Source organism: Antedon mediterranea, chromosome 11 (assembly GCF_964355755.1).
Source record: "Antedon mediterranea chromosome 11, ecAntMedi1.1, whole genome shotgun sequence".
In the NCBI taxonomy this organism is placed as follows: domain Eukaryota; kingdom Metazoa; phylum Echinodermata; class Crinoidea; order Comatulida; family Antedonidae; genus Antedon; species Antedon mediterranea.
In genome coordinates, this window is record NC_092680.1 from 5,747,614 (window position 1) to 5,775,317 (window position 27,704).

Genomic DNA, 27,704 nt, shown 5'->3' on the forward strand with positions numbered 1-27,704 from the left:
TCGTGCATTTCTATGACCCGGATTTTGTCAATTTGTATTTTTTTTTGTATCGAATTAAACTTGAAATGAAAATGATATGCATAATAACATTATGGAAACTTTACTTACGGTAACCTAAAAGTTAATGTACTGGCCAATATCATAACTTATTCATCCCTAATTCATTTATTTATTTTACACTATCATTATTTTCTAAATTAAATTGCTATTTCTTTAATTGTTCAAAAATTATATATTTCTGTCATCTTAAGCTCTATCTACACTCTCAAACTTTATGTATAAACAAAGATGTGATGTCAAACTAGTTAGTGATAGCGTAGTATAGACAAAGCTTTACTGATACGTTTTTGTTTTTTTTTTTTGGCATTAGGCCTATAGATTGTTCACTATGGTACTTACACTGTTTGTTTTGGTTCGGTTAGTTTGGTTAGATTTCAATATTTTACTCTATTTAAAGTGTGACCAGACCCTTATTCGCGAAAAAACACTGTAAAATAAATATCTATTTAGAAAAATTACAAAAATGTTTTAGGTCGGTTGATTTTAAGCCTATGCTAGCATAATTCGTTACCTAAATAGACATGTTTATCTTCATTATTACACGCGTGTTGAACTATAACTTTTGAATGCCATTCGACATGCGTATTTTTTTATGTCTTAAGTTGACACTTATCGTACTTAGCAATATTTATTTTTAAATCGCTTTTATTATAACAGCGTCGCACATCTCAATAGATGATGCATCATCCTTAAACAAACATTATATCACACAAAATGTTAGAACTAACTGAGTCTGCTTCTCCAGGTAGTGAAGAATAGGCCTACACAGTCAAACCTTATAGCTGTTTGTGACTGTAGGCCTACTTTAAATAGTCCTGGTTTTAGCGCGCCCTCATCAGAGAACCTCATTGAAGAGAACGTCTCTGTGCTGGCTGAATCAATAAATTAGTTGTGCTAATAGTTTTGTCGGTGTGGCTCCGATTGCATCAGACATGTGTTTTGTTTTTGTCGACTACGGGGACACATATGAACCACTGTGTGACGCTACTCAAAATAAAATATAGCGAGAGTAATAATTGTTTTGCGTGTCTTCTGACAAAGTTAAAAAGTATTGTATCGTATTGTTTGCCCACCAAAAAGCTGAAAAAATGAATAATAAAATCAGACATTAAATACGCAAATTTTGAAATTTTAATTGAATTCATTTTCGTAAAAAAACCTAACAAAATTAATGATCTCACCATAGAGGAAATATACAGTATTTCCTCCATGATCTCACGGACCAAATAAACGATTAAACTTTACCAAAAGGTCATGTGTCTGACAGGAACAAAAAAAAAATGTTTTAATTATTTTTGACTATTTAATAGGGTAACAATATATGTTTAATCAATTACTATAATATTTTTTCTTACTTAAGTTTTGAACTGTACGTTTTCTCTCTGATCTATGAGTCGGTCACATTTCATTCAGTGGTTCTTACGTATACTTTAAATTGCATGGAGGTGAATATAATTATATAATATATATATATAATTGAATCGGTTGACGTGTGGGGTCAGTCTAATTACCGAAAACAACCGAAAATAACCGAAAACAACCGAAAACAACCATAAACAACCGAAAACAACCGTAAACAACCGAAAACAAACCGAAAACAAACCGAAAACAAAATTTAAAAAATCTAAATACCGAAAACAAATTTTGTATAATATTTTTTTTAATGTCGCCCTCTATTGATGGGTGTTTCTAAAGCTAAGACCATACACAGAGGCGCAAAAATCATGGAAGACCCTACGAAATGGTAGTGTGCACAAAATACAACTAAAAATCGTACAAATTCAATGAAATACACCGTAGACTACATTTACTTACAAAATCTATAAACACATTTCGTTTTTAGTCTTTTCAAAAACAAAGCATGATTTTACCTAACTTTGCGTTTTCGTCCCCGGTTTCGTCACTTAAGTGAATACTGAAGCGATTAAGGATAAAAACGTTATTTACTCGACTACAGTAATTTTACTGAATAGATTTTATTGTGAATCCTTTATAGTGAGCTTCTTTTAAGTATACTTTATAGTCCCTAGTATCTTTGTATAATTTATCTTTGAAAATCTATAATTAAATTGATCATGATTAACCATAGTCAATTTACTTTCTATACTATGGATTAACATATTCATAATTATTGTAAGGAGTAGGGCCTAATGCGCTGGTTTCTGGATCAAAAATCGAAAGACTAAAATTAAAATATTTTTATAGATTCTGTAAGTAAATGCGATGTTATCAATTGATTGATTGTACGATTTTTAGTTGTATTTTGTGCACACTGTCATCGTAGGGTCTTCCTTGGCTTTTGCGCGCGCGGTTTTTTGTCTCTGTTATGGTCTTAGTAGATTTAGAAACACCCATCAATAGAGGGCGACATTTAAAAAATATTATACAAATTTGTTTTCGGTATTTAGATTATTTTATGTTGTTTTCGGTTTGTTTTCGGTTCGTTTTCGGTTGTTTATGGTTGTTTTTGGTTGTTTATGGTTGTTTTCGGTTGTTTGTGGTTGTTTTCGGTTGTTTATGGTTGTTTTCGGTTATTTTCGGTTGTTTTCGGTAATTAGACTGACCGGACGTGTGGGTCTTCGTAGTTGACTCTCTAGCTTGCTAATTGTTTTGGATTTGATTAACAAAAGAATTTAAAGTATTCAAAAACAAATTTTAGTCTAATAATTGTTCATATTTCTTTATTTTTACTTTATTAAGTGTAAAATAAGTTTCTTTATACTGTATGTTGCATTTACTTACAAAAACTAGACCCAAATGAGTATCTATCTTGCTATAAAAAATAACAATTTTCCGAAATATGGCTGACAAAGTAGCTGATAGCGTGGCAGAGCTGGACATTAAAGACGTGAAAAAGGCACGATAACTATTGACATTTTCAGTATTAATTTTATTTCTATGTCTTCTTTACTTTTTAGAAGTATTTTGAGAATACAACGTCAAATTTGTGTCAGGAACTCTAGCAATATGAGCATCGAACCGGTTAGTTAGTCTCAACACACCCTCTCTCTAGCCTTATTTGATTCAAGGCTGCAACACATGGCTGATTACGTGTGTATTTCGATTGCTGTGCGTGGCAGTCTGAGATTATTTAGGCCCTAGGCTAGGCCTAGGTTTTTCATTATTGTTTAGTGGCATTTTAGCTAATTATTATTCATTGTTTCCATAACCAAAATTACATTTTTAGATTACCTATCATGCACTGAGAATTTGATAAATTTTTTGCTGGAGAGAATAAGATGATGTAATAACTATGTAATGTGTACTGTACTGTGTGTGTGTGTTGCACTGTGTTTGTTTGGGTTCAGGTGTGAAATTGCATTAGAATTTAGCATATTATAGGCCTAAACTTGACCATGACCGACCATGTTGACCTTACTTTATACTTTCAATTTACAGAATACCCTCACTCACTGGGTGTGTACATGTTGCGTTGCGTGGAGATTACAACTTCTTTTTAAAAATATTGTTAGATTCTACTCAGTGACGACCACACATGTTTGTTTTGTATTATTAGGCAATTTTTGTGAAGTCGTTTTTTAAAATGTTTTTTTTAAACAGGCAGGTGATGAGGGTACAAAGCAAAAGAAACAAAAGTCAAAAGGAAAAAGTGTAGAGGCTGTTGAGGTTAGTTTACACATTTGTGGATGATGCGTTCTCACATTTGTGGTTGATGCGTTCTCACAATTGTGGATGATGCGTTCTCACATTTGTGGTTGTTTACACATTTGTGGTTGTTTACACATTTGTGGTTGTTTACACATTTGTGGTTGTTTACACATTTGTGGTTGTTTACACATTTGTGGTTGTTTACACATTTGTGGTTGCTTACACATTTGTGGTTGCTTACACATTTGTGGTTGTTTACACATTTGTGGTTGTTTACACATTTGTGGTTGTTTACACATTTGTGGTTGTTTACACATTTGTGGTTGTTTACACATTTGTGGTTGTTTACACATTTGTGGTTGTTTACACATTTGTGGTTGTTTACACATTTGTGGTTGTTTACACATTGTGGTTGTTTACACATTTGTGGTTGTTTACACATTTGTGGTTGTTTACACATTTGTGGTTGTTTACACATTTGTGGTTATTTACACATTTGTGGTTGTTACACATTTGTGGTTGTTTGCACATTTGTGGTTGTTTACACATTTGTGGATGATGCATTTTCACATTTGTGGATGATGCATTTTCACATTTGCGGGTGATGCATTTTCCACATTTCTGGTGGATACTTTTTCATATTTGAGGTTGTTTTCACATTTTACCTAGGTATAATAAATAAAATATAATTTATTATTATTATTTATTATTTTAAATAATAATACAATTTATTCTTATCATATGTATTTGTTTTTTCAGTTAAACCCATGGCCAGAATATATCCAAACTCGAATTGATTTGTTTGACAAATTAAAAGCTAAATATGTGGAAGAACTAGCAGGTATTGATTTTTTATTCATTATTTAAAAATCTAAATGTCAACGTTTCATAACTGTAAAATTTTCGGCAAAATACTCCATTGATCAGATCCAATAGAAATGTATGTCATTATTTAAGATATATTCTGTATTGTTCCCCTGAAAAACATTTTTTTTTAATATGGCATTTTAATGTCACATATTAGTTAATCACTTTGACCAAAAATTACTGATTTAACGCAAAAAGTAGTCAAATTGACTGGATGTCAATGGTTTATGAGACAATACATCTTTAAAAAATCAGAGACAAATTGTAATAGACTATATACTTATTGGATAACATTATGGCTTGGCACACACAGGATAATCTAAAAAAGAGCTAAACTCCATAACAAGACAAATAATATCTAGAAAGTTGTTAATATATGTTTAGTGAGCTCATAATTTATAATTATGTTATTCAAATGTATTTGTATATTATTATATCATTTTTGTTTTTCCAGCTAAAGAGCCAACACCTATAAAAGTGACACTTCCAGATGGGAACGTTGTTGATGGCCAATCCTGGAGAACCACTCCATATGATGTTGCTATGGGTATAAGGTAAACTATGGCTACAGTCAAACATTCAAGAATAGGACACTCTGGATTGGCTTGTTTAAAAGAAAGTTTAGTTTTTTTAGAAACAAAATGAAAAGCACTGTTTTGAATGGTTTATACATACATGTTAATCGTGTTACTGCCATATTTGTCAGAAATTTATTAATACAAGCCTCACTCCACTAATTCCTGATTTACACAACACAAATGTCACATGGGTTATTTATGTTACAATGATGACATCTTTACAGGCTTCACTGAGACTTGTAAAATCACTGACTTGTTCCGTGATTTCATCAATTTAACATGGAAATGCTTTCACACATAAAAATGAAGAAAGTAACAGCTTGATTTAAAAGTTTTTATGTCTGAATCAGATATTAGCTAATAATATTGATCAACCAATCATGAGAATGTATTACATTGCTACTACACTGCTTAGTGAGTTGGTAAATAGTAGACTTACCACATGTGTATATTAATCCAGGTTCACAGTATTAAACAAAGACACTATATTTTACTTTTCAGCAAAGGCCTTGCAGATAATGCAGTAATTTCTAAAGTCAACGGAATCCTATGGGATTTAGATCGCCCTTTAGAGGGTGACTGTAGCATCCAGCTTTTAAAGTTTGACAACGACGAGGCTCAAGCTGTGTTCTGGCACTCTAGTGCTCATATTCTTGGCGAGGCTATGGAACGCCATTATGGTGGATGTCTATGTTACGGACCTCCCATTGAAAATGGTTTCTACTATGATATGTTTATTGAGGACAGGTAATATATAAAACAATGTATATGACATGGTAAAAAAATAATTGATGTTTACGAGTTGAATGGGGATACTATTTTAATGGGTTGAAAAGATTCTCTCCATTCGACAGAGTACAGAAATTATAGACGGTGGACGGTCACAATCTTTAAGCCTACCAATTGCTACAAGATGACTATTAATAGAACCTTTAATCATTGAAATGGAGAAAATAATGCACAGCTTGTGATTAAAATCAACCAATCAAATGACAATAATACATTTAAGTGTTTTATATATCTTTTTACAATTGAATTAGGCAAGTCTCAAGCAATGACTTTGGCTCTCTTAATCAAATTGTGAAATCTGCTGTCAAGGAAAAGCAGCCATTTGAAAGATTAGAGATGACAAAAGAAGATCTGCTGAAGATGTTTGAGGTAAAACAAAAAAGGTGTAATGTGCCCAAATATGATAGTGATATGACATCATCATGTCCATATATGGGCACATCACATTTTTTTGTAACATAAAGTTTGATAGAGTAGACAGAGCTTTACTATTTTTCACCCAAGATATTCCTATCTGTAACTTCCAAATCTATGGATGAATAAAGCGATGTCTATGTCTTATATATACACACACACAAGTATTTTATTTGTGCAGAATAATCGGAGAATGTTTCACTGCATAAATTTATCATTATGTTCAAGTCAAATAAACACAGTTTGAATGCACTGTGAATAAAATTCATTATTAAAACCGATAACAGTAATAAATTATGAATTAGTTTTCAAACCAATTTTGAATATATATTATAGTGTGAATAATAGAAAATGCAATATAGTGTAATTTTGATTACATTTTTTGATTTTATTTTTCAGTATAATCAATTCAAACATCGGATTATAAATGAAAGAATTACAACGCCAACCACAACTGTTTACAGGTATAGTCAAACTTTAGTATTCATTAATTTGGATGATTAATAAAAACTTATGCAATCCTCACAATCTAATCTTTAAACACATCAAATAACTTTAAATTATCTTGTTAAAGTAAAAAACTTTTAAAAAATATAAATAAATAAGGTATAAATAATAAATAAATATAATATAAATAAATAAGGTATAAATAATAAATATAATATAAACTAGGCTCGCACTAGCCGATCGCCAAGTCGCCATGGGCGAAAACGTTTCTAGATTGGCGAAAATTAAAACGGCTACTTTAGCCATTTTGGCGATGACATATGATAAAATAGATAATTAAATAATCATTTTGGCGAAAGCATAAAGTCCAACTAAAAGGTCCATTTGTCGATCTCCAAGCATTTATTTTGTTCGTTATCACGTTGTTTACTTCAAGCTGCACAGAGAGAAAGACGTTACACGACACATGGATGATGAAGTCTACCCAAACTATCACGTGTTGTGCGCTGCACAAACGATCGACTACGTAGCCGACGGTCGGCTAATTACCGGGATTGTCTATTTTTTCGATAGGGGTGTACTTTTCAGATTAAAAAGAAACATTATAGTATCTTCGATGAATGACGTCTTAATCTTATCGAAATCAAAAATGTATGCGTTATGCATTTTAGAGTCTTCCAATTTAATGTAGTTTCATATTTTAGCCTTAATAAACTTCCCTCGTGCGTCAGTAGTGTAAACAAAACAACATGCGGGAAATGGTAGAGTCTAACGGGGATTTAGCTAAACACACACGTGCATCTGAGCGGGGCCGGTCGCCGGCTTCTGTGTTGTTTTGTGTAAATAAATAATAATCGGAAATTTCTCGCCCTGACAGAAACGCTTCGGCGCAGCCTTGAGGGATGGAAAGACGTGTACTCTGTGCTTTGGCCTATATTATCTTACTTTTAACAACGATACGAGTGTTCGTTTGCTAGGAATTTTCCTCAATATTTTTAGCATACGATATACCGTTGCGTTGTTGTACATAATTTTGTAGGCCTAGGCCGGCGGTTCTGCACTTTCGCACCTCTTGAGCATACCCAATTTAAAAACATTAACCCGCTGCGCGGCGGTGATTCTAGGACACGATTTTCGCCTGGTACGCCATGACCAGCCAAGCGTAAAAAAACAAAAGTAAAGGGGATTTCAGAAAACTGTTAAATGTTTCTTATTAAATTGATAACTGTATAAATGCTGTATGATTAAAAACAATTTGAAGAATTGTTTTGATCATGTAAAAAAAATACAAAAACAAATATTTTTTTTAATCATACAGTGATTTAGGCATGGTTCTTTATCTCAATGCCTTACAAAAATGTTCAGGGAACAGTGTATAGACCTGTTGACATAGATAAATTGACTAAAATATTTTTACCACTATATTTCAAAAATTTTAAATTTTGGCTATAAACCGATTCATTTGGCTAAATAAAAAAATTTGACTTTAGCCATTTTGGCTATAGATAAACTGATTTGACTAAAAAAAATATTTTGACTTTCGCCAAATGGCTAAACAAAATGAAATGTTAGTGCTACCCCAGATAAATAAATAAATACTGTATGATATTGTATCGTACAAGAAGTTGAATGTTAGCATGTTTTGCTGCCATAACATCCTAACAATAAAATACTTGATATCAAGTTTGCGGTATCTCAATCCTGAGGACAATCCAAGTACATGATCGAAACTTTGAGAAACTCAACACTTCTTTTCAGAACTAAATATACATGTACCTTCCTCCACGGTGTACCGCAAACTTTATATCAACATTTGATTTTGCGATGCAAACCTTCAAACAATATACTTTCTAATGATAATTCATGTAGTAAATATCAGGAAAGAAATAGGTGCTGCATAGGCAGGATCATAAAACTTGTTCTTGTTTCTGCCTCAAAATAAAATATTTATTGTACTAATTCATTTAACACATTTGTTTAAAAAAAACGCCATACTTAAGCAAACAAACGCCACAGTTTGTCATTAGCATGCTTTGTGACATAAATGAAGTGGATTACTAGTTACACGTTTATTCTAATTTTGATTTAGGTGTGGACCTCTTATTGATTTGTGCAGAGGTCCTCATGTCCGACACACCGGTAAAATCAAAGCTTTTGATATTGTGAAGGTAAGTCTAATATTTGACCAGTAAAATGTATTTAGAAATAGTCATAATATAACAACCATACAAATTTACCTTTTATCTAAGAGTAAAAGCTCTGTCTACACTTTCAAATTTTATGTGAACAAAAAATGTGATGTGCCCATATATGGACGTGATGATGTCATATCACTACCATATTTAAGCATATCACTACCATATTTAGGCACATCACACTTTTTTAGTCAAACTAGTTTGATAGTGTAGACAGAGCTTTAGAACTGTTTTTCGAAATTCAATGAATCTGAAACAGAAAAAAAAAGAAAACTCATGTTATTACTAATATATCATATAAAATTAATAAATTAGAAAAGTATTTATTATGATAAAATTTAACCAATGATTACTTGATTTTCTCCAGTTTTCTGAAATTAATATATTTAATCCTTTTTCTAGAATTCCGCCACATACTGGGAAGGAAATTGTGAAGCTGAAAGCCTGCAACGTATCTATGGAATATCATTCCCAGATACAAAACAACTTAAGGAATGGAAAAAGTTCCAAGAGGAGGCTGCCAAAAGAGACCACAGAAAAATTGGAAAGGTGAGACTGTCCCAAACTACTCAATTATTAAACACTAAAATGATTAAATATTGTTTATAACTCGCTGACACTCTCTTTCTAGATTACTGTAAATGAATTACCAACTACTTTAGGAGGATTTAGTTCTAAATTATCAGTGAACAGTAGTTTCTATTAGCGGCTGTCCATTGCAATACATATTTAAGGATTCCTTAAGTGATATTCACTTCAAGCTATGTCTACACTATCAAAATAGTTTGACAAGAAAGTGTGATGTGCCTAAATATGGTAGTGATATGGTCAATTATGGTAGTGATATGACATCATTATGTCCATATATGGGCACATCACCTTTTTTTGTTACATAAGGTTTGATAGTGTAGACAAGCCTTTAGATAAGAGTTTGTGTGACTACTTGGTGAATATCTCTACATAATGCCAGCCATAAATAGATGAGAATGTCCAACTGTAAACATGATTTTGTTTGGTATTATTTCAGGAGCAAGAGTTGTTTTTCTTCCATGAGTTGAGTCCTGGTAGCTGTTTCTTCCAGCCTAAAGGAGCACACATCTACAATGCACTGGTTGACTTCATCAAGGTAAAACAGGATTTAAGGAATTTCCAATAAATTGAGCATATACAATTGCAATATTTTTAAATATTAATTAAAAGACATATTACAGACATCCAGAAACATTCATTAATTTTGGAATATAGAATATATATATATATATACAATTTTATTTTAGTGAATTACACTACAAGTTGGACCTAAAAGGGGAAATTGATATTCTGAGACCCTCTTTGATACTTTGATCAAATGCACAACAATATAATAATTATTAGTAATATATTTGGCTTGTGATGCGGTCAATAACCCTATGGTTACCAACCATACTTGATTTCCTTTTGAAAACACATGACATACCGCAAACCTAACATTACTATTATAATGATTTAAGCATAATTCTTTCTCTGTTTTATCCTAGTCTGAGTACCGTAAACGTGGTTTCCAAGAAGTGGTCAGTCCTAACATTTACAACAGTAAGTTATGGATGACATCAGGTCATTGGCAGCATTACCAGGTATGTTGGACAACTAATTCTATTTTATTTAAGTAAATTTCAGTTGCCATTAAAAGCTCTGTCTATGTTATTAAACTTTATGTGACAAACAAATGTGATGTGACCATATATGGACACGATGATGTCATATCACTATGACCGGCTCAGCTACAGTGATTAAGTTCACTTAGGTTGACCCTGGTCTCCCAAATTTCAGTTTTTTTTGTTTTGTATATACTTAAATAGACCAAATAAATAATGAAATGAAATGAAATATTTAGGCACATCATTACCAAATTTGACTTTTTTGTCAAACTAGCTTTATAGTGTAGACAGAGCTTAAAAGACACCCTGAGTTGGGAGAAAGGGTTTATTTACGGATTTGTCAGCTAATGCAGTAATATGATCGAGAAAATAGGCTTTTGGATGAAAGTTTTTTTTTTCACATAAAGTTTGATAGTGTGGACAGAGCTTTAAACTAGGGATACGCAGCTATACTGACAATAATAAATAATATTTTTATTAGTAGGATAAATTTATTTTAATTTTTTTTTCAGGATAATATATTTAAGTTTGATGTAGAAAAGGAAACTTATGCCTTAAAACCTATGAATTGTCCAGGACATTGGTAAGTAAATGATTAAAGTATAGTGGTTTTTTTAAAAATAATTATATGCTGAAAGTGTTGATAATATCCAGTGATATTTAAAAAAAAATAAAAAAATTGTTAGCAATAATTGGTTTTTTTATTTGGTAATGTTTGGTTTGGTTATAACATACTATATTAAATATAAGGAGTTAGCAATAATTTGTCATCATCAACAACATTATCACAACAAACATATTTTTAGACATTTGGAAACACTCTTTTGTTATAGTTTCCAGTTCACAAATCTGGTGATACACATGACCTCAACAACTACAGACCCATATCAATTTTATTTAACATCTGTAAAATCACAAAAAAATATTTTTTACATTATTTCTCTGGGGTTTAGCCTTATCTTTGATCATCGTCCGAGATCATGGCGTGAACTTCCTTTCCGAATGGCAGATTTTGGCGTTCTTCATCGTAATGAGCTGTCAGGTGCCCTCTCAGGTCTGACTAGAGTACGTAGGTTTCAACAAGATGATGCTCATATCTTTTGTGTACAAGATCAGGTATAAATAATTTTTGTCATTTCTTTAAGTAATTTTTTTTTTCAACAGCATGTACATTAACTTTTCCAATCATAAAGAAGAGGTTTGTTTTGTTCTGTAAATGTGTGTAAGTGGCTATTCTTGGATGTGTGTCAATATAATAATATAAAAAAAACAATAATAATAATCTAAACCTTTTAGTGAGTGATGACAGAGATTAATTTTAATTAAAACAGTAGTATTGTATATGTTATTTTATTTTAATCAAAAGCAATAAACATCAAATATAACTTGTTTTTTCTTGGTTAATTCAAGGAGCTTGTGTGGGTGTTTTATTAATTTCTATTTTTAAAATTTGGCAACACAATACACAGTTAAAAGCCAGTAATTTTTTTAATTTATATTATTATATTATTTTAACATACATTTCAGATGTTGTTTAGTTGTATATACTTTGTTAATTTTCCCCAATATTTATTAAAAATAAGTAGTTTATATCAGCTGCTGCTTATACAGATTTTTTCGAGAGTTTTTCCAACTTTCGTAAGTCCTTGATTGTCATGAATAATGTTGCTGAACTTCTGACAGAATAATAAAATTAAAATTAACTTAAGTTTGAAAACATTTTTGCAGACATGTTTTATTTAGATTAATTAAAATTTGTATTAAATTAATTTTGTTACAGATTAAACAAGAAATATCTGGATGTTTTGACTTTCTGAAAACTGTGTACAGTGTTTTTGGATTCACATACAAGCTAGCCCTCTCAACGAGGCCTAAGACTTTCTTGGGAGAAATAGAAGTATGGGATGATGCAGAAAAGGTAAGTATTTTTTAAATGCACACATGCACCCTTATAGAGTCTAGCAACCACGCAGCGCCACCTACCGTTGTGACGTCAGCGCCGCAGAACTCTATTGTGAGGCTTATTGTAAAGCTAATCAGCTAATCTATTGTATCACGTTGAAGATATTTTTATTTGACCTGTGACCTATGTTAATTTATATGTTACCTATGACCTAGGATGTGCTTCCTTGCTTGGTTCCTTGACACTTTTGAAGATTCTAAGTACAGGTGATGATCAACAACACAATATGTGTAGGTCCTAGATTGTTGCAAGTCAAAAGCTCTCTATAACCGTTTTAGGGTCAGAGTTCAACACATGGCTCAAATGATGACATAGATTGAGGTCTCCAGAATGATTAATGAGGAACAGTCTTTGCTGATGAGCCTAAAAAAAACTCAATATAACAACTTGTGTGCAACTCTTTTTTTTCTTAAGCTCTGTCTACACTACCAGACTAGTTTGACATAAAGTTTGATGTGCCCAAATATGGTAGTGATATGACATCGTCGTGTCCATATATGGGCACATCACATTTTGTCACATAAAGTTTGATAGGGTAGACAAAGGCTTAGAGACGGCAGTGACTTCACTTCACAATAATAATAATTCTTTTATTTTTAGCAACTCGCTGAAAGTCTGACTGCAGCTTTTGGCGACAACTGGAAATTGAATCCAGAAGATGGTGCGTTTTATGGACCAAAGGTTTGTTGTTATGAATCTTTTTATGACACAATGAATAAAACAACAAAATAGTTTGTAGGCAATACAGAAACCATTAATTCACAGATGTATTGAAAGTTAAACATTGATTATACCATTCTATGTCTAGACAACACATTAAGAAATAACAACCAAAAAAAGACCTTGTCCTAAACATTGTATTTACGTGTTAAGCTCTGTCTACACTATCAAAGTAGTTTTACAAAAAGAGTGTGATATGCCCAAATGTGGTAGTGATATGACATCATTATATCCATATATGGGAATATCACATTTGTTGTTTGATAGTGTAGACAGAGCTTTACATTTGTTATCATACATTTATGCATCAGAAGTTGTAATGTACAACACAATTGTCTCCAAATAATGTATTGCAAATTAGAAGATTAAACTTGATGTCGATGAGTAACACCCGATTCTTTCCTAATAATGCTAGACAAATGGTAGGCTAAAATTCAGTCTAATTCCAGGATTTCTTTTAGATGTGAGTTTGTTTTTCTTTTTTAGATTGACATCACCATTCAAGATGCTTTGAAGCGGTCACATCAGTGTGCTACAATACAGCTTGATTTCCAGTTACCAATCAGATTTAACCTCAAGTTCTCCAGGTATAAGCCCACCCTGCCAATAATCCCACCCTCATATAAACCCACCCTGTTGTATATGCCCATTCTGTTGAATAATTCCATCCTCTCATATAAACCCTACATTTTGTATAAGGCCATTTTGTTGAATAAGTCCACCTTCTCATATAAACCCTACATTTTGTATAAGCCCATTCTGTTGAATAAGTCCATCCTCTCATATAAACCCATGCTCTTGAATAAGCCCATTCTGTTGAATAAGTCCACCCTCTCATATAAACCCTACGGTTTGTATAAGGCCATTTTGTTGAATAAGTCCACCCTCTCATATAAACCCTACATTTTGTATAAGCCCATTCTGTTGAATAAGTCAATCCTCTCATATAAACCCATGCTCTTGAATAAGCCCATTCTGTTGAATAAGTCCACCCTCTCATATAAACCCTACGGTTTGTATAAGGCCATTTTGTTGAATAAGTCCACCCTCTCATATAAACCCTACATTTTGTATAAGCCCATTCTGTTGAATAAGTCGATCCTCTCATATAAACCCATGCGGTTGTATTAGCCCATTCTGTTGAATAAGTCCACCCTCTCATATAAACCCTACGGTTTGTATAAGCCCATTCTGTTGAATAAGTCGATCCTCTCATATAAACCCATGCTGTTGAATAAGCCCATTCTGTTGAATAAGTCCACCCTCTCATATAAACCCTACGGTTTGTATAAGCCCATTCTGTTGAATAAGTCCATTCTTTCATATAAACCCATGCTGTTGTATTAGCCCATTCTGTTGAATAAGTCCACCCTCTCATATAAACCCTACCTTTTATACAGTATAAGCCCTCCTTGATGTATAAGCCCATCCTGTCATATAAGCTCACCTACTCTATAACCCATTATATTGTACAAGCTCACCATATAAGGTCTTTTCATATAAACCCACCTGTACTATAAGAATCATAAATATATCATATCACTTATTTCGCCAATTTTCAAATACAGTACAAAGTAAGACATAAAACAATACAAAAGTAAATCAATGAGGCAGTATTACCTAAAAGTTGTAAATAAAAAGGCTGAACAATTCCTTGCAATATAATCTATTGGAATTTAAACTTGAGTGAACTGCAATTTCAAAACTAGTCTTGGAATTCTTGAGTTGGTTTTATCACTTGTGAATAATTCTATTATTTTGTAGCAATGATGGTCTTGAGAAACGACCGGTAATAGTGCATCGTGCAATTTTGGGATCAGTTGAACGAATGATAGCAATTCTTACTGAAAGTTGTGGCGGTAAATGGTGAGTTGGTTTTAACAAATTATCTTAGAGAAATTCATACAATATACATATGTTTAAAATACAGTATTCCATTCATACATCTTACAGAACACTATCAAACTAGTTTGACAAAAAAAGTGTGATGTGCCCAAATATGGTAGTGATATGACATCATCATGTCCATATATGGGTACATCACATTTATTTGACACAGTGTTTGGTAGTGTAGACATAGCTTAATAAACATACACTTTAATGCTTTTCAATAAAATATGACCATATTTGTTTACTTATATTCTTCATTTCATAATTCATATTTCCAAGGCCAAGTCTATATTTCTGTAAATATTTAATGGTGTATTAACAAAAGTGAAGTTTTTTTTTTCCAATGAATTATTTTCTAATTTCAAATATTAACATTAAAAAAAAAACTACAGTGTAAAACACTAATGGGTTTTTATTATTAGTGACTTCTCACAATGTATTTTGTTGTAAAATGTTGTTGAAAAATATGTATGTAATGTATATATTTTCTGTGGCCTAGCCTCACAGCTAGGCCTAGATTAGTCTAGGGCTACCATACAGTTACAGTAGCTAGTGACCACTGCGTGCTGTAAATAATGTAGGCAAACACGGCAACCTGGATTTTACAAATTCCATGTTGTATGTACTGTACGTATTTTTTTTATTTTGGTCATTTACATAAAATGAAGTTTCACTGCATATACCTTAGAACATGAAACGAGAAAAGTTTAGAAAAACACAGGTTTAATTTTCATTTTGGAGGTGTGGGGAAAAAATTAAAATAAATCTGGTAAATGTCTGTAAAGTTTTAGAAGGTACAGACCTATTTCTTACCACCAGTGATGATAGTTAAATGTATGAAATGAATATTTTATTTCTGAGACAGAACATAATTTTTACTACTACTTTAAAAATGTCTGTGCAGCGTATTATGTTTTTTATGTTCATATTTTACAATGTGTTGTATTATTCTCAGTAATTCATAAAGCAGGTTGTAATAAAATAGATATATTGTGCACATGCAGCTTCATAATAATTTCCTTATCAAACATTCATGTTAATAACATTCCCAGGTGCAGACAAAGAGTCTAGGCCGAAGATCTTGTTAATTTTGTATGTCTTTTCTATGTTTTATCTCCTTAAATCTGCCTGGTGTAGTACTGTATTGTTTGTGTACTACAACATATGTACCTGTTTTTTAAGTAAATAATAATAATAATATCCTGGATTTATATAGCGCCTAATGTTGTTAAACCTCTAAGCACTAAACATTATTACCCCTGGTAATTTTTGCATCAAACACGTATGGAAACATACTCCCATAATGCAGCTAGTAATCAACGCAAATTTGTGTCTTGATACCCATATACACCTGGGTGAAGAGATGCAAGCGTAAGTAAAGTATCTTACATAAGGATGCAAGCAATCCGGCAGAGTTGGATTCGAACCGCGATCCCTACAGTAGATGTGAAATTTAGTTAACTGATATAGCACCTTTTAGGATTAATTATGATTGGTTAATATAAAAGGATCAATAATGATCGGTCAATATGTACGGATTATGATTAATCAATATTTACGTATTTATTATGATTGGTCAATATGTACGGATTCATTATGATTGGTCAATATGTGAGGATTAATAATGTTTGGTCAATATGTATGGATTAATTAAGATTGGTCAATATGTAAATGGATTAATTAAGATTGGTCAATATGTATGGATTAATTATGATATGGTCATTATGCACAGATTGATTATGATCAGTCACTTTGTATGGATTAATTATGATTGATGAATATGTAGAGATTAATTATGATTGGTCAATAGGTAGGGATTAATTATGATTGGTCAATATGTAAGGATTAATTGATTGGTTGGTGACCTTGAATTTTATGGATATTTCATTTCTGATGATGACATAACTATGTCAAATATTGAATCCCGACACGATCAAATGAATTTTCCTACTTGAATGTATTATTAAATGTATCAAACTTTCATATTAAAAATACAATCTCTTTCAAATTAAACAGTAATGTAGCAAGATCGTGCATTTTATGCAATTCAATGAAGTAAATCATTTGAGTAATTTGTTTGTCTTGTGTTAAGTGCATTTTTAACCTGCTTAGTAGAACATTATATTATCTTTTTGATTTTAAAACATGCTTTTAAACCTTTATTTTTGTGTTCATTTTTAATGATAATGTTCGGCTTCCAGACTGATCTGTTTTGTGCACTCAATACATATTTGTGTTTGTGCGTAGTCACTAAAAGCATTTTTTATCTTATGAATAACAATCCATTTAGCCTTCTATAGATAGGATGGAACAAACATAATTGGATTCCCTAGTACATTGATGTCGCTGAAGTTGCTTGTTTTGAATTAAATATACAATAAGTTAGGTTTCCAAACAGAAATAAAGCGTGGTTAAGAATGTCTCAATGTTTTGGATGTTATGCTTCTTCTCAAATCTAAACTTTACTAGCGTTTAATTCACCACACACTTGCTATATAGCAAAATGTTTTTTTAATTATTTGTTTTATTTGGTACTCACACTAAAAATTGAGAAACATACAAGTGAGGAATATCAGTTTATGTTGCACACAACCAATAGTTGTAGCTTGTGTTTACACTTGTGATACCTTATGTGTTCTAGCATAGAGATCTATATTTATTTATATTTATATTTATTTTCTGGTGAGAACCAAGCTTTAGATAGACCATATCAAATAACCTCTCCTTTTTTCCTGATCCTCACTGGACACACATAATCTTAAATACATGTGCATTTACTAAGCATTTGAATTAATCTAGGCTTATTTGGTGAGTTATTCCATACAGTTAGAATATTCATAACCTTATGGTTAAAGGCATCCCACAAGAACAACATAACTTTCCCTTCATTCAATTCAAAGTCATACCTGCCCTATTTGACTTTAGATAGTGAACATGTTGTGTCTAATGATTATTAACTGAATGAAATTTAGCACATTTAACTCAGTCAATTATTAATTGGTTATCCGCACTTGGCGGATTACCTCTTGTTATTGTCAGGATCTTTTTTTTTCTCTTTCTCTTTTTTCTTCTATTTAGTTATCCGCTTAGTAGCGGATAACTCCTTGTAATCGTCCTGTTTCATCATCTTTTTTTTTTTTTTTTTTCTGTATTATACTTCTTTCCTTCTGTCATTTTTGTGCGTCGCGTTTCTCTAAAACGTGTAAACAGAACATATCGTAACTTTGTCAACATATCGACATTTACGTGAACTTGTGCACCTCCTATTTTTGAATGACGTCAGAGTTGCGCAACGTGACTTACGCGCGATTTTATGAATTTCAATGATTGATCATAGACTAAAAACGAAACATAATTTTGTTTTGACACTTTGTGAAAATTTAAGTCACATCAAGCGCAAACTTCCTATGGATTAAAAATAGCATGTTTCACAAAAAGTTACGCGCGCACGCGCGTTTAAAATTTTAGAGTGCGAAAAATCAACTTCTAATCAACTTTCTATGCGTTTCATGTCATTTTGAGCATGTCAAAAATTCCCACGCGCGCGAAACTTTTTACGCACGCGGTGCACACTTAGAGTTAAAAACATATTTTTTTCGCGTGATTCATGTTTTTTCAGCCTTTTATAGTAATGTTACCAACCTTTAAACAATTTCGACTTAAAATTACGTCATACGAGCACGTCGAATTAAATAATTTGCACGCGTTTCTGGTGAAAAAGTTCAAAAATTCGTCAAAATTATGCCTATTTTTAAACAGTCATAGATTCTAAACTACATGGAGAACTTTTTTTTAATTACATATTCTGGAAGTTGATGAGTTGTAGATATCGAATCATGCATTAATATGGCTAACCGGACATTGTGACGTCATCGTATGGCCACGCGAATATAAAATATAGGATTTTTGTCTCTTTCGTCATAGCTCATCACATTTAATAGAGCGCATCTCCACTTATTCGTAGTAGATTTTCACCCCGATTTTAATATATTCTAGGTCAATTAACTATCTTTTGCATGAATTAAACATTTTTTAATTTTTTTATCGTCATCATGCCTAAAAATTTAAATTACGTTGGTCATTAATTTCATCTTTACAGTAAATGTTAATCTGTTATAGCTCGTAAGAATAAAATGTGATAATCAGGATTAAAACGTTTTCAGGAAGCTATTGTATTGTAGATACAAAATCATGTGAAAATTGTGCCAATCGAATGTTGTGACGTCATCATATGGCCAGTTAAATACAAAAAGTCGTATTTTCATCTTTTGCGTTATATTTCATTACATTTAAAAGAGCGCGCATCAATATTTCACGTATTCAAATTTCTTCTACACGTTAATATGTTGTTGCTGAGATAATTTCATTCTGAAATTTCTACTTTTGCATTTCATTTTGAAACCGTCAAGATGTTAAAAATTACAATAAAATACGGGTCCCGTAATTTCACCTATTTTACACTGTTTGTGATATGTATACAGATTGTACTGTGTATACTATATGACACAAAATAACAGAATTCAGAAATAACAACATATCATATTCTTCAGTTCAGGTCATAATGCCTTAATATTTCTCTGTGTGCAATATTCTAACGTATGACGTGCACGTGGCGTTTGTCGAGCGGATAACTAACTCGTCAAAGTGACGAGTTTCATGTCTAGTCTTATTTCTTTCTCCTCCATTTTTGTGTCTCGCGTATCTCAAAAACTTGTAAACATAACATTTCATAACTTTGTCAACATATGGGCATTTACGTGAAGTTGTGCACCTCCTATTTTTGAATGACGTCAGAGTTGCGCAACGTGACTTACGCGCGATTTTATGATTTTTTATGATTGATCATAGACTAAAAACCAAAAGTCATCTTGTATTGACACTTAGTGAAAATTTAAGTCATATCAAGGGAAAACTTTATATGGATTAAAAATGGCATGTTTTACAAAAACTTACGCGCGCACGCGCATTTAAAATTTTAAAATGCGCAAAATTAATTTCTAATCAACTTTCTACGCTGATCAGGACATTTTGAGCATGTCAAAAATTCCCACGCGCGCGAAAAAATTTACTCGTAAGGTGCGCACGTAGCATGAAAACCATGTGTTTTTCTCTTGAATTATGATTTTACAGCCTTTCTTAGTAATTTTAAAAAAGATTGACATCATTTCAAATTAAAATGACGTCATATGAACACGTTGATTGAGACCATTTGCGCACGTTTTAGTTGAAAAAGTTATAAAATATTGTCAAAATAATGCCTATTTTGAATCTATTATAGCTCTTCAGGATCAAAGGTGACCCCAATTTTTTAAAACTTATTATGCAAGAAGATAAATTGTAGATATAAATTCATGCACAATTTTTACCTCTCGGATGTTATGACGTCATCGTATGGCCACACGAATGTATAATATAGGATTTTTGTCTCTTTCGTTATTGCTCATCACTTTCAATAGAGCGCATCTTGCTTATCCGTATTCCATTTCCTCCGAGATTTTAATATTATCTAGGTCAATCAACTATCTTTCACATGAGTTAAAAATATTTTAAATGTTATGACGTCATCATGCCTAAAAATTTTAATTAACAGGGTAATTAATTTCATCTTTACAGTAAATTTTAATCTGTTATAGCTCGTACGAATAAAATGTGATAATCACGATTAAAACGTTTTCAGGAAGCTATGGGATTGTAGATACTAAATCATGTGAACTTTTCGCCAATTAGATATTGTGACGTCATCATATGGCCAATTAAATAAACAAAGTCGTATTTTCATCTTTTGCGTCATAGTTCATTACATTTAAAAGAGCGCGCATCAATATTACATGTATTCAAATTTCTTCTAAACGTTAATATGTTGTTGCTGAGATAATTTCCTTCCGAAATTACTACCTTCGCGTTTCATTTTGAAACCGTCAACATGTTAAAAATTGGAATAAAATACGGGTCCTGTAATTTCACCTATTTTACACTGTCGTTGATATGTATACAGATTATACTGTGTATACTATATGACACAAAATATACAGCATTCAGCACTAACAACACATCATATTCTTCAATTCAGGTAATAATGCCATAATCTTTTTTTGTGTGCAAATTTTCAACGTATGACGTGCGCGTGGCGTTTGTCGAGCGGATAACTAACTCGTCAAAGTGACGAGTTTCATGTCTAGTTAGTTATCCGCTTAGTAGCGGATAACTGCTTGTAATCGTCCTGTTACTTTTTTTTTTTTTTTTTCTTATTTCTTTCTCCCTCATTTTTGTGTCTCGCGTATCTCAAAAACTTGTAAACATAACATTTCATTACTTTGTCAACATATGGGCATTTACGTGAAGTTGTGCACCTCCTATTTTTGAATGACGTCAGAGTTGCGCAACGTGACTTACGTGCGATTTTATGATTTTTTATGATTGATCATAGACTAAAAACCAAGCATAAATTTGTTTTGACACTTTGTGAAAATTTAAGTCATATGAAGGGAAAACTTTTTGTGGATTAAAAATGGCATGTTTTACAAGACGTTACGCGCGCACGCGCATTTCTCCTCTATTTTTGTGTCTCGCGTATCTAAAAAACGTGTAAACATAACATTTCATAACTTTGTCAACATATGGGCATTCACATGAAGTTGTGCACCTCCTATTGTGAATGACGTCAGAAATGCGCAACGTGACTTACGCACAATTTTATGAATTTCGCGTATTTAACATAGATTTAAAACCATAGAACAATTTAAATTGAAACTTAGCAAAAGTTTAATTTATATCATGCGCTAACTTTTTGTGGATAAAAAATTGCGTGTTTTACACAAAGTTACGCGCGCACGCTAATTTAAAATTCAAAATGCGAAAAATCAATTTCTAATCAACTTTCTACGTGTTTCATGTCATTTTAAGCATGTAAAAAATTCCCACGCGCGCGCTTTTTTTTACGCGCGCGGTGCGAACGTAGCGTTGAAAACCATTTTTCTCTCGTGATTTATGTTTTCAAGCCTTTTATAGTAATTTTACCAACTTTGAAACAATTTAATTTCAACTTCAAATTACGTCATACGGGCACGTCGAATTGGATAATTTATGTGCGTTTTTGAGGAAAAAGTTCAAACATTTGTCAAAATTATACCTTTTTTTAAACAATCATAGATTCTAAACTACGAGGTGAACTTTGTTTAAATTACATATCCAGGAAGATGATAAGTTGTAGATAAGGAATCATGCATTGATATGGCAAACCGGACATTGTGACGTCATCGTATGGCCACGCGAATATAAAATATAGGATTTTTTTATCTTTCGTCATAGCGCATCTCATTTAATAGAGCGCCTCTCCACTTATCCGTATTCCATTTTAACCCAGATTTTGAAATTTTCTAGGTCAATCAACTATCTTACGTAAGAGTAAACATTTTTTTATTTTTATGACGTCATAATGTCTAAAAATATAAATAACGTGGGTCACTTATATTTATCTTTACAGTAAATTTTAATCTGTTATAGCTCATCAAAATAAAATGTGATAATCACGATTAAAACGTTTTCTGGAAGCTATTGGATTGTAGATACGAATTCATGTAAACATTTTGCCAATCGGATGTTGGGACGTCATCATATGGCCAGTTGAATAAAAAAAGACGTATTTTCATATTTTGCGTAATAGTTCATCACATTTAAAAGGGTGCGCATCTATATTTTACGTATTCAAATTTCTTCTACACGTTAATATGTTGTTCCTGAGATAATTTCCTTCTGAAATTGCTATCTAAGTGTTTCATTTTGATACCGTCGCCATGTTAAAAATTGGAATAAATGGCGGGTCCCGTAATTTCACCTATTCTACACTGTATGTAATATGTATACAGATTATACTGTTTGCATGTATATACTATATGACACAAAATTGACAGAATTCAGCACTAACAGCATATCATATTCTTCAGTTCAGGTCATAATGCCTTAATATTTTTCTGTGTCCAATATTCTAACGTATGACGTGCGCGTGGCGTTTGTCGAGCGGATAACTAACTCGTCAAAGTGACGAGTTTCATGTCTAGTTTCTTCTTTCTTTCCACGATTTTTGTTCGCAGCGTATCTCTAATTCTGGCCAACATATGATTGTATAACTTTGTCAAAAGATAGCCCTGTAGCTGTAGATGTGCAAGAAACTTTTTTTTTCGAATTTCGAGTTGCGCAGCGTAAGTTACGCGCAATTTTATGAATTTCAATGATTGATCATAGAATAAAAACTAAAAGTCATTTTGTATTGAAACTTGGTGAAAATTTAAGTCATAACATGCTCAAACTTTCTATGGATTAAAAATGGCATGTTTGACAGAAAGTTACGCGCGCACGCGCGTTTAAAATTTCAAAATGCGAAAATTCAATTTCTAATCAACTTTCTACGCGTTTCATGTCATTTTGAGCATTTCAAAAATTCCCACGCGTTCGCAATTTTTTTACGCGCGCGTGCGCACGTAGCGCAAAAACGTCTTTTTTTTGCTTGATTTTTGTTATTTCAGCCTTTTCTAGTAAATTTATCAATTTTCAATCAATTTCGACTTAAAATCACGTCATACGAGCACGTAGAATTGAACAATTTAGGCACGTTTTTGATGAAAAAGTTCAAAAATTTGTCAAAATTATGCCTTTTTTTAAACTGTCATAGATTCTAAACTCCGTGGTGAACATTTTTAAAATTTCAGATTCTGGAAGTAGATGAATTGTAGATATCAAATCATGCATGAATATGGCTAACCGGACATTGTGACGTCATCATATGGCCACTCGAATATAAAATATAGGATTTTTGTCACTTTCGCATAGCTCATCACATTTAATAGAGCGCATCTCCACTTATCCGTGTTTCATTTCCTCCCATTTTGTTATATTGTCTAGGCCAATCGATTATCTTTCGCATAATCTACGATTTTTTAAATTGTGATGACGTCATCATGTCCAAAAGCGTCAATAACTTTGGTCACTTATTTTCACCTATTCTGCACTGTATGTAGTACGTATACAATATAGTGTTATACCGTATATACTTAGACGTGACGCAAAATAGAGAGCCCACTAACATTTTTTCAATGCCATAATCGTTTTTTTGCGCGCAATATTCTAACGTATGACGTGCACGTGGCTTTTGCGCTGCGGATAACCTAACTCGTCCGTAGTGACGAGTTCAAATCTAGTATTTATTTCTTTCTTTACACCCTTCTCCCCCATTTTTTGTTCGCAGCGTATCTCTAATTCTGTCCAACATATGATTGTATAACTTTGTCAAAAGATTGCCCTGTAGATGTAGATGTGCAAGAAACTTTTTTTTATAAATTTTGAATCGCGCAGCGTAAGTTACGCGCGATTTTATGAATTTCAATGATTGATCATAGAATAAAAACTAAATGTCATTTTGTATAGAAACTTCGTGAAAATTTAAGTCATATCATGCGCTAACTTTTTATGGAGAGAAAATGGCATGTTCTACAGAAAGTTACGCGCGCACGCGCGTTTAAAATTTCAAAATGCGAAAAATCAATTTCTAATCAATTTTCTACGCGTTTCATGTCATTTTGAGCATTTGAAAAATTCCCACGCGTGCGCAATTTTTTTACGCGCGCGTACGCACGTAGCGCAAAAACATATTTTTTTTGCTTGATTTTTGTTTTTTCAGCCTTTTATAGTAAATTTACCAATTTTCAATCAATTTCGACTTAAAATCACGTCATACGAGCATGTAGAATTAAACAATTTGCGCGCATTTTTGATGAAAAAGTTTAAAAATTTGTGAAAATTATGCCTTTTTTTAAACAGTCATAGATTCTAAACTACGTGGAAAACTTTTTTATAATTACATATTCTGGTAGTAGATGAGTTGCAGATATCAAATCATGCATCAATATGGCTAACCGGACAATGTGACGTCATCGTATGGCCACTCGAATATAAAATATAGGATTTTTGTCTCTTTCCTCGTAGCTCGTCACATTTAATATAGCGCATCTCCACTTATTTGTATTCCATTTCCCCCCATTTTTTATGTTGTCTAGGTCAATCAATTATCTTTCGCACGATTCACCATTTTTTAAATTGTGATGACGTCATCATGTCCAAAAGCGTCAATAACGTGGGTCCCTTATTTTCACCTATTCTGCACTGTATGTAGTACGTATACAGAATACAGTGTATACCGTATATACTTTGACGTGACGCAAAATAGAGAGCGCACTAACATTTTTTCAATGGCGTAATCGTTTTTCTGCGCGCAATATTCCAACGTATGACGTGCACGTGGCGTTTGCGATGCGGATAACCTAACTCGTCCGTAGTGACGAGTTCAAATCTAGTTTTTTTTTTTCTTTTTTTTCTATTTTCTTCTTTCTTTCCACGAATTTTGTTGCTAGTGTATCTCTAAATCTTCTTAACATAACATTGTATAAATTTATCAGAAGATTGACCTCTATCTGAAGATGTCGTAATAAGGTTTTTGGTCATGTCCGAGTTGCGCAGCGTAAGTTACGCGCAATTTTATGAATTTCAATGATTGATCATAGAATAAAAACTAAAAGTTATTTTGTATTGAAACTTGGTGAAAATTTAAGTCTTGACATGCTTAAACTTTCTATGGATTAAAAATGGCATGTTTGACAGAAAGTTACGCGCGCACGCGCGTTTAAAATTTCAAAATGCGTAAAATCAATTTCTAATCAACTTTCTACGCGTTTCAGGTAATTTTGAGCATTTCAAAAATTCCCACGCGTGCGCAATTTTTTTACGCGCGCGTGCGCACTTAGCGCAAAAACATCTTTTTTTTGCTTGATTTTTGTTTTTTCAGCCTTTTCTAGTAATTTTACCAATTTTCAATCAATTTGGACCTAAAATCACGTCATACGAGCACGTAGAATTAAACAATTTACGCGTGTTTTTGATGAAAAAGTTCAAAAAATCGTGAAAACTATGCCTTTCTTTAAAAAATCATAGATTCTAAACTCCGTGGTGAACATTTTAAAAATTTCAGATTCTGGAAGTAGATGAGTGGTAGATATCAAATCATGCATACATATGGCTAACCGGACATTGTGACATCATCGTATGGCCACTGGAATATAAAATATAGGATTTTTGTCTCTTTCGCATAGCTCATCACATTTAATAGAGCGCATCTCTACTTATCCGTATTCCATTTCCCACCATTTTGTTATATTGTCTAGGTCAATCAATTATCTTTCGCATGGTTAACAATTTTTAAGATTGTTATGACGTCATCATTTGCAAAAGCGTCAATAACTTTGGTCACTTATTTTCACCTATTCTGCACTGTATGTAGTACGTATACAGTATAGCATATACCGTATATACTTAGACGTGACACAAAATAGAGGGCTCACTAACATTTTTTTCAATGGCATAATCGTTTTTCTGCGCGCAATATTCTAACTTATGTGTCATGCGCGTGGCTTTTGCGCTGCGGATAACCTAACTCGTCCGTAGTGACGAGTTCAAATCTAGTTGGTTATCCGCACTTGGCGGATAACCCCTTGTTATTGTCAGGATCTTTTTTTTTTTTATTTTTCTTTTTTTTCTATTTTCTTCTTTCTTTCCACGAATTTTGTTGCTAGTGTATCTCTAAATCTTCTTAACATAACATTGCATAACTTTATCAGAAGATTGACCTCTATCTGAAGATGTCGTAATAAGGTTTTCGGTCACGTCCGAGTTGCGCAGCGTAAGTTACGCGCAATTTTATGAATTTCAATGATTGATTATAGAATAAAAACTAAAAGACATTTTGTATTGAAACTTGGTGAAAATTTAAGTCATAACATGCTAAAACTTTCTATGGATTAAAAATGGCATGTTTGACAGAAAGTTATGCGCGCACGCGCGTTTAAAATTTCAAAATGCGTAAAATCAATTTCTAATCAACTTTCTACGCGTTTCAGGTCATTTTAAGCATTTCAAAAATTCCCACGCGTGCGCAATTTTTTTACGCGCGCGTGCGCACTTAGAGCAAAAACATCTTTTTTTTGCTTTATTTTTGTTTTTTCAGCCTTTTCTAGTAATTCTACCAATTTTTAATCAATTTCGACATAAAATCACGTCATACGAGCACGTAGAATTGAACAATTTGCGCGCGTTTTTGATGAAAAAGTTCAAAAATTCGTCAAAATTATGCCTTTTTTAAAACAGTCATAGATTGTAAACTACGTGGTGAACTTTTTTTAAATTACATATTCTGAATGTAGATGAGTTGTAGATATAGAATCAGGCATCGATTTGGCTAACCGGACATTGTGACATCATCGTATGGCCACTCGAATATCAAAAATAGGATTTTTGACTCTTTCGTCATAGCTCGTCACATTTAATAGAGCGCATCTCCTTTATCCGTCTTCCAATTCCCTCAATTTTTTTATTATTGTCTAGGTCAATCAATTATCTTTCGCATGATTTACCATTTTTAAAATTGTTATGACGTCATCATGTTCAAAAGCGTCAATAACTTTGGTCACTTCTTTTCACCTATTCTGCACTG

At 32.5% G+C, this 27,704-nt stretch overlaps 1 protein-coding gene across 1 annotated transcript in view; it reads left to right on the forward strand.

Moving 5' to 3' along the window:
• The first annotated feature begins 2,937 nt into the window (after positions 1-2,937).
• The window catches only part of LOC140062282 (threonine--tRNA ligase 1, cytoplasmic-like), a 37,982-nt gene continuing 13,215 nt past the window's right edge, over positions 2,938-27,704 (forward strand). Inside the window, exons 1-17 of the mRNA XM_072108426.1 lie at positions 2,938-3,042; positions 3,622-3,687; positions 4,429-4,510; positions 4,991-5,090; positions 5,616-5,861; positions 6,155-6,272; positions 6,717-6,781; positions 8,854-8,932; positions 9,362-9,508; positions 9,987-10,085; positions 10,477-10,572; positions 11,109-11,179; positions 11,550-11,712; positions 12,377-12,514; positions 13,160-13,240; positions 13,766-13,866; positions 15,044-15,145. Of these exons, the coding sequence (XP_071964527.1) occupies positions 2,959-3,042; positions 3,622-3,687; positions 4,429-4,510; positions 4,991-5,090; positions 5,616-5,861; positions 6,155-6,272; positions 6,717-6,781; positions 8,854-8,932; positions 9,362-9,508; positions 9,987-10,085; positions 10,477-10,572; positions 11,109-11,179; positions 11,550-11,712; positions 12,377-12,514; positions 13,160-13,240; positions 13,766-13,866; positions 15,044-15,145 (1,838 nt within the window). The 5' untranslated portion in view covers positions 2,938-2,958. The remainder of the gene's footprint in view (positions 3,043-3,621; positions 3,688-4,428; positions 4,511-4,990; positions 5,091-5,615; positions 5,862-6,154; positions 6,273-6,716; positions 6,782-8,853; positions 8,933-9,361; positions 9,509-9,986; positions 10,086-10,476; positions 10,573-11,108; positions 11,180-11,549; positions 11,713-12,376; positions 12,515-13,159; positions 13,241-13,765; positions 13,867-15,043; positions 15,146-27,704) is intronic.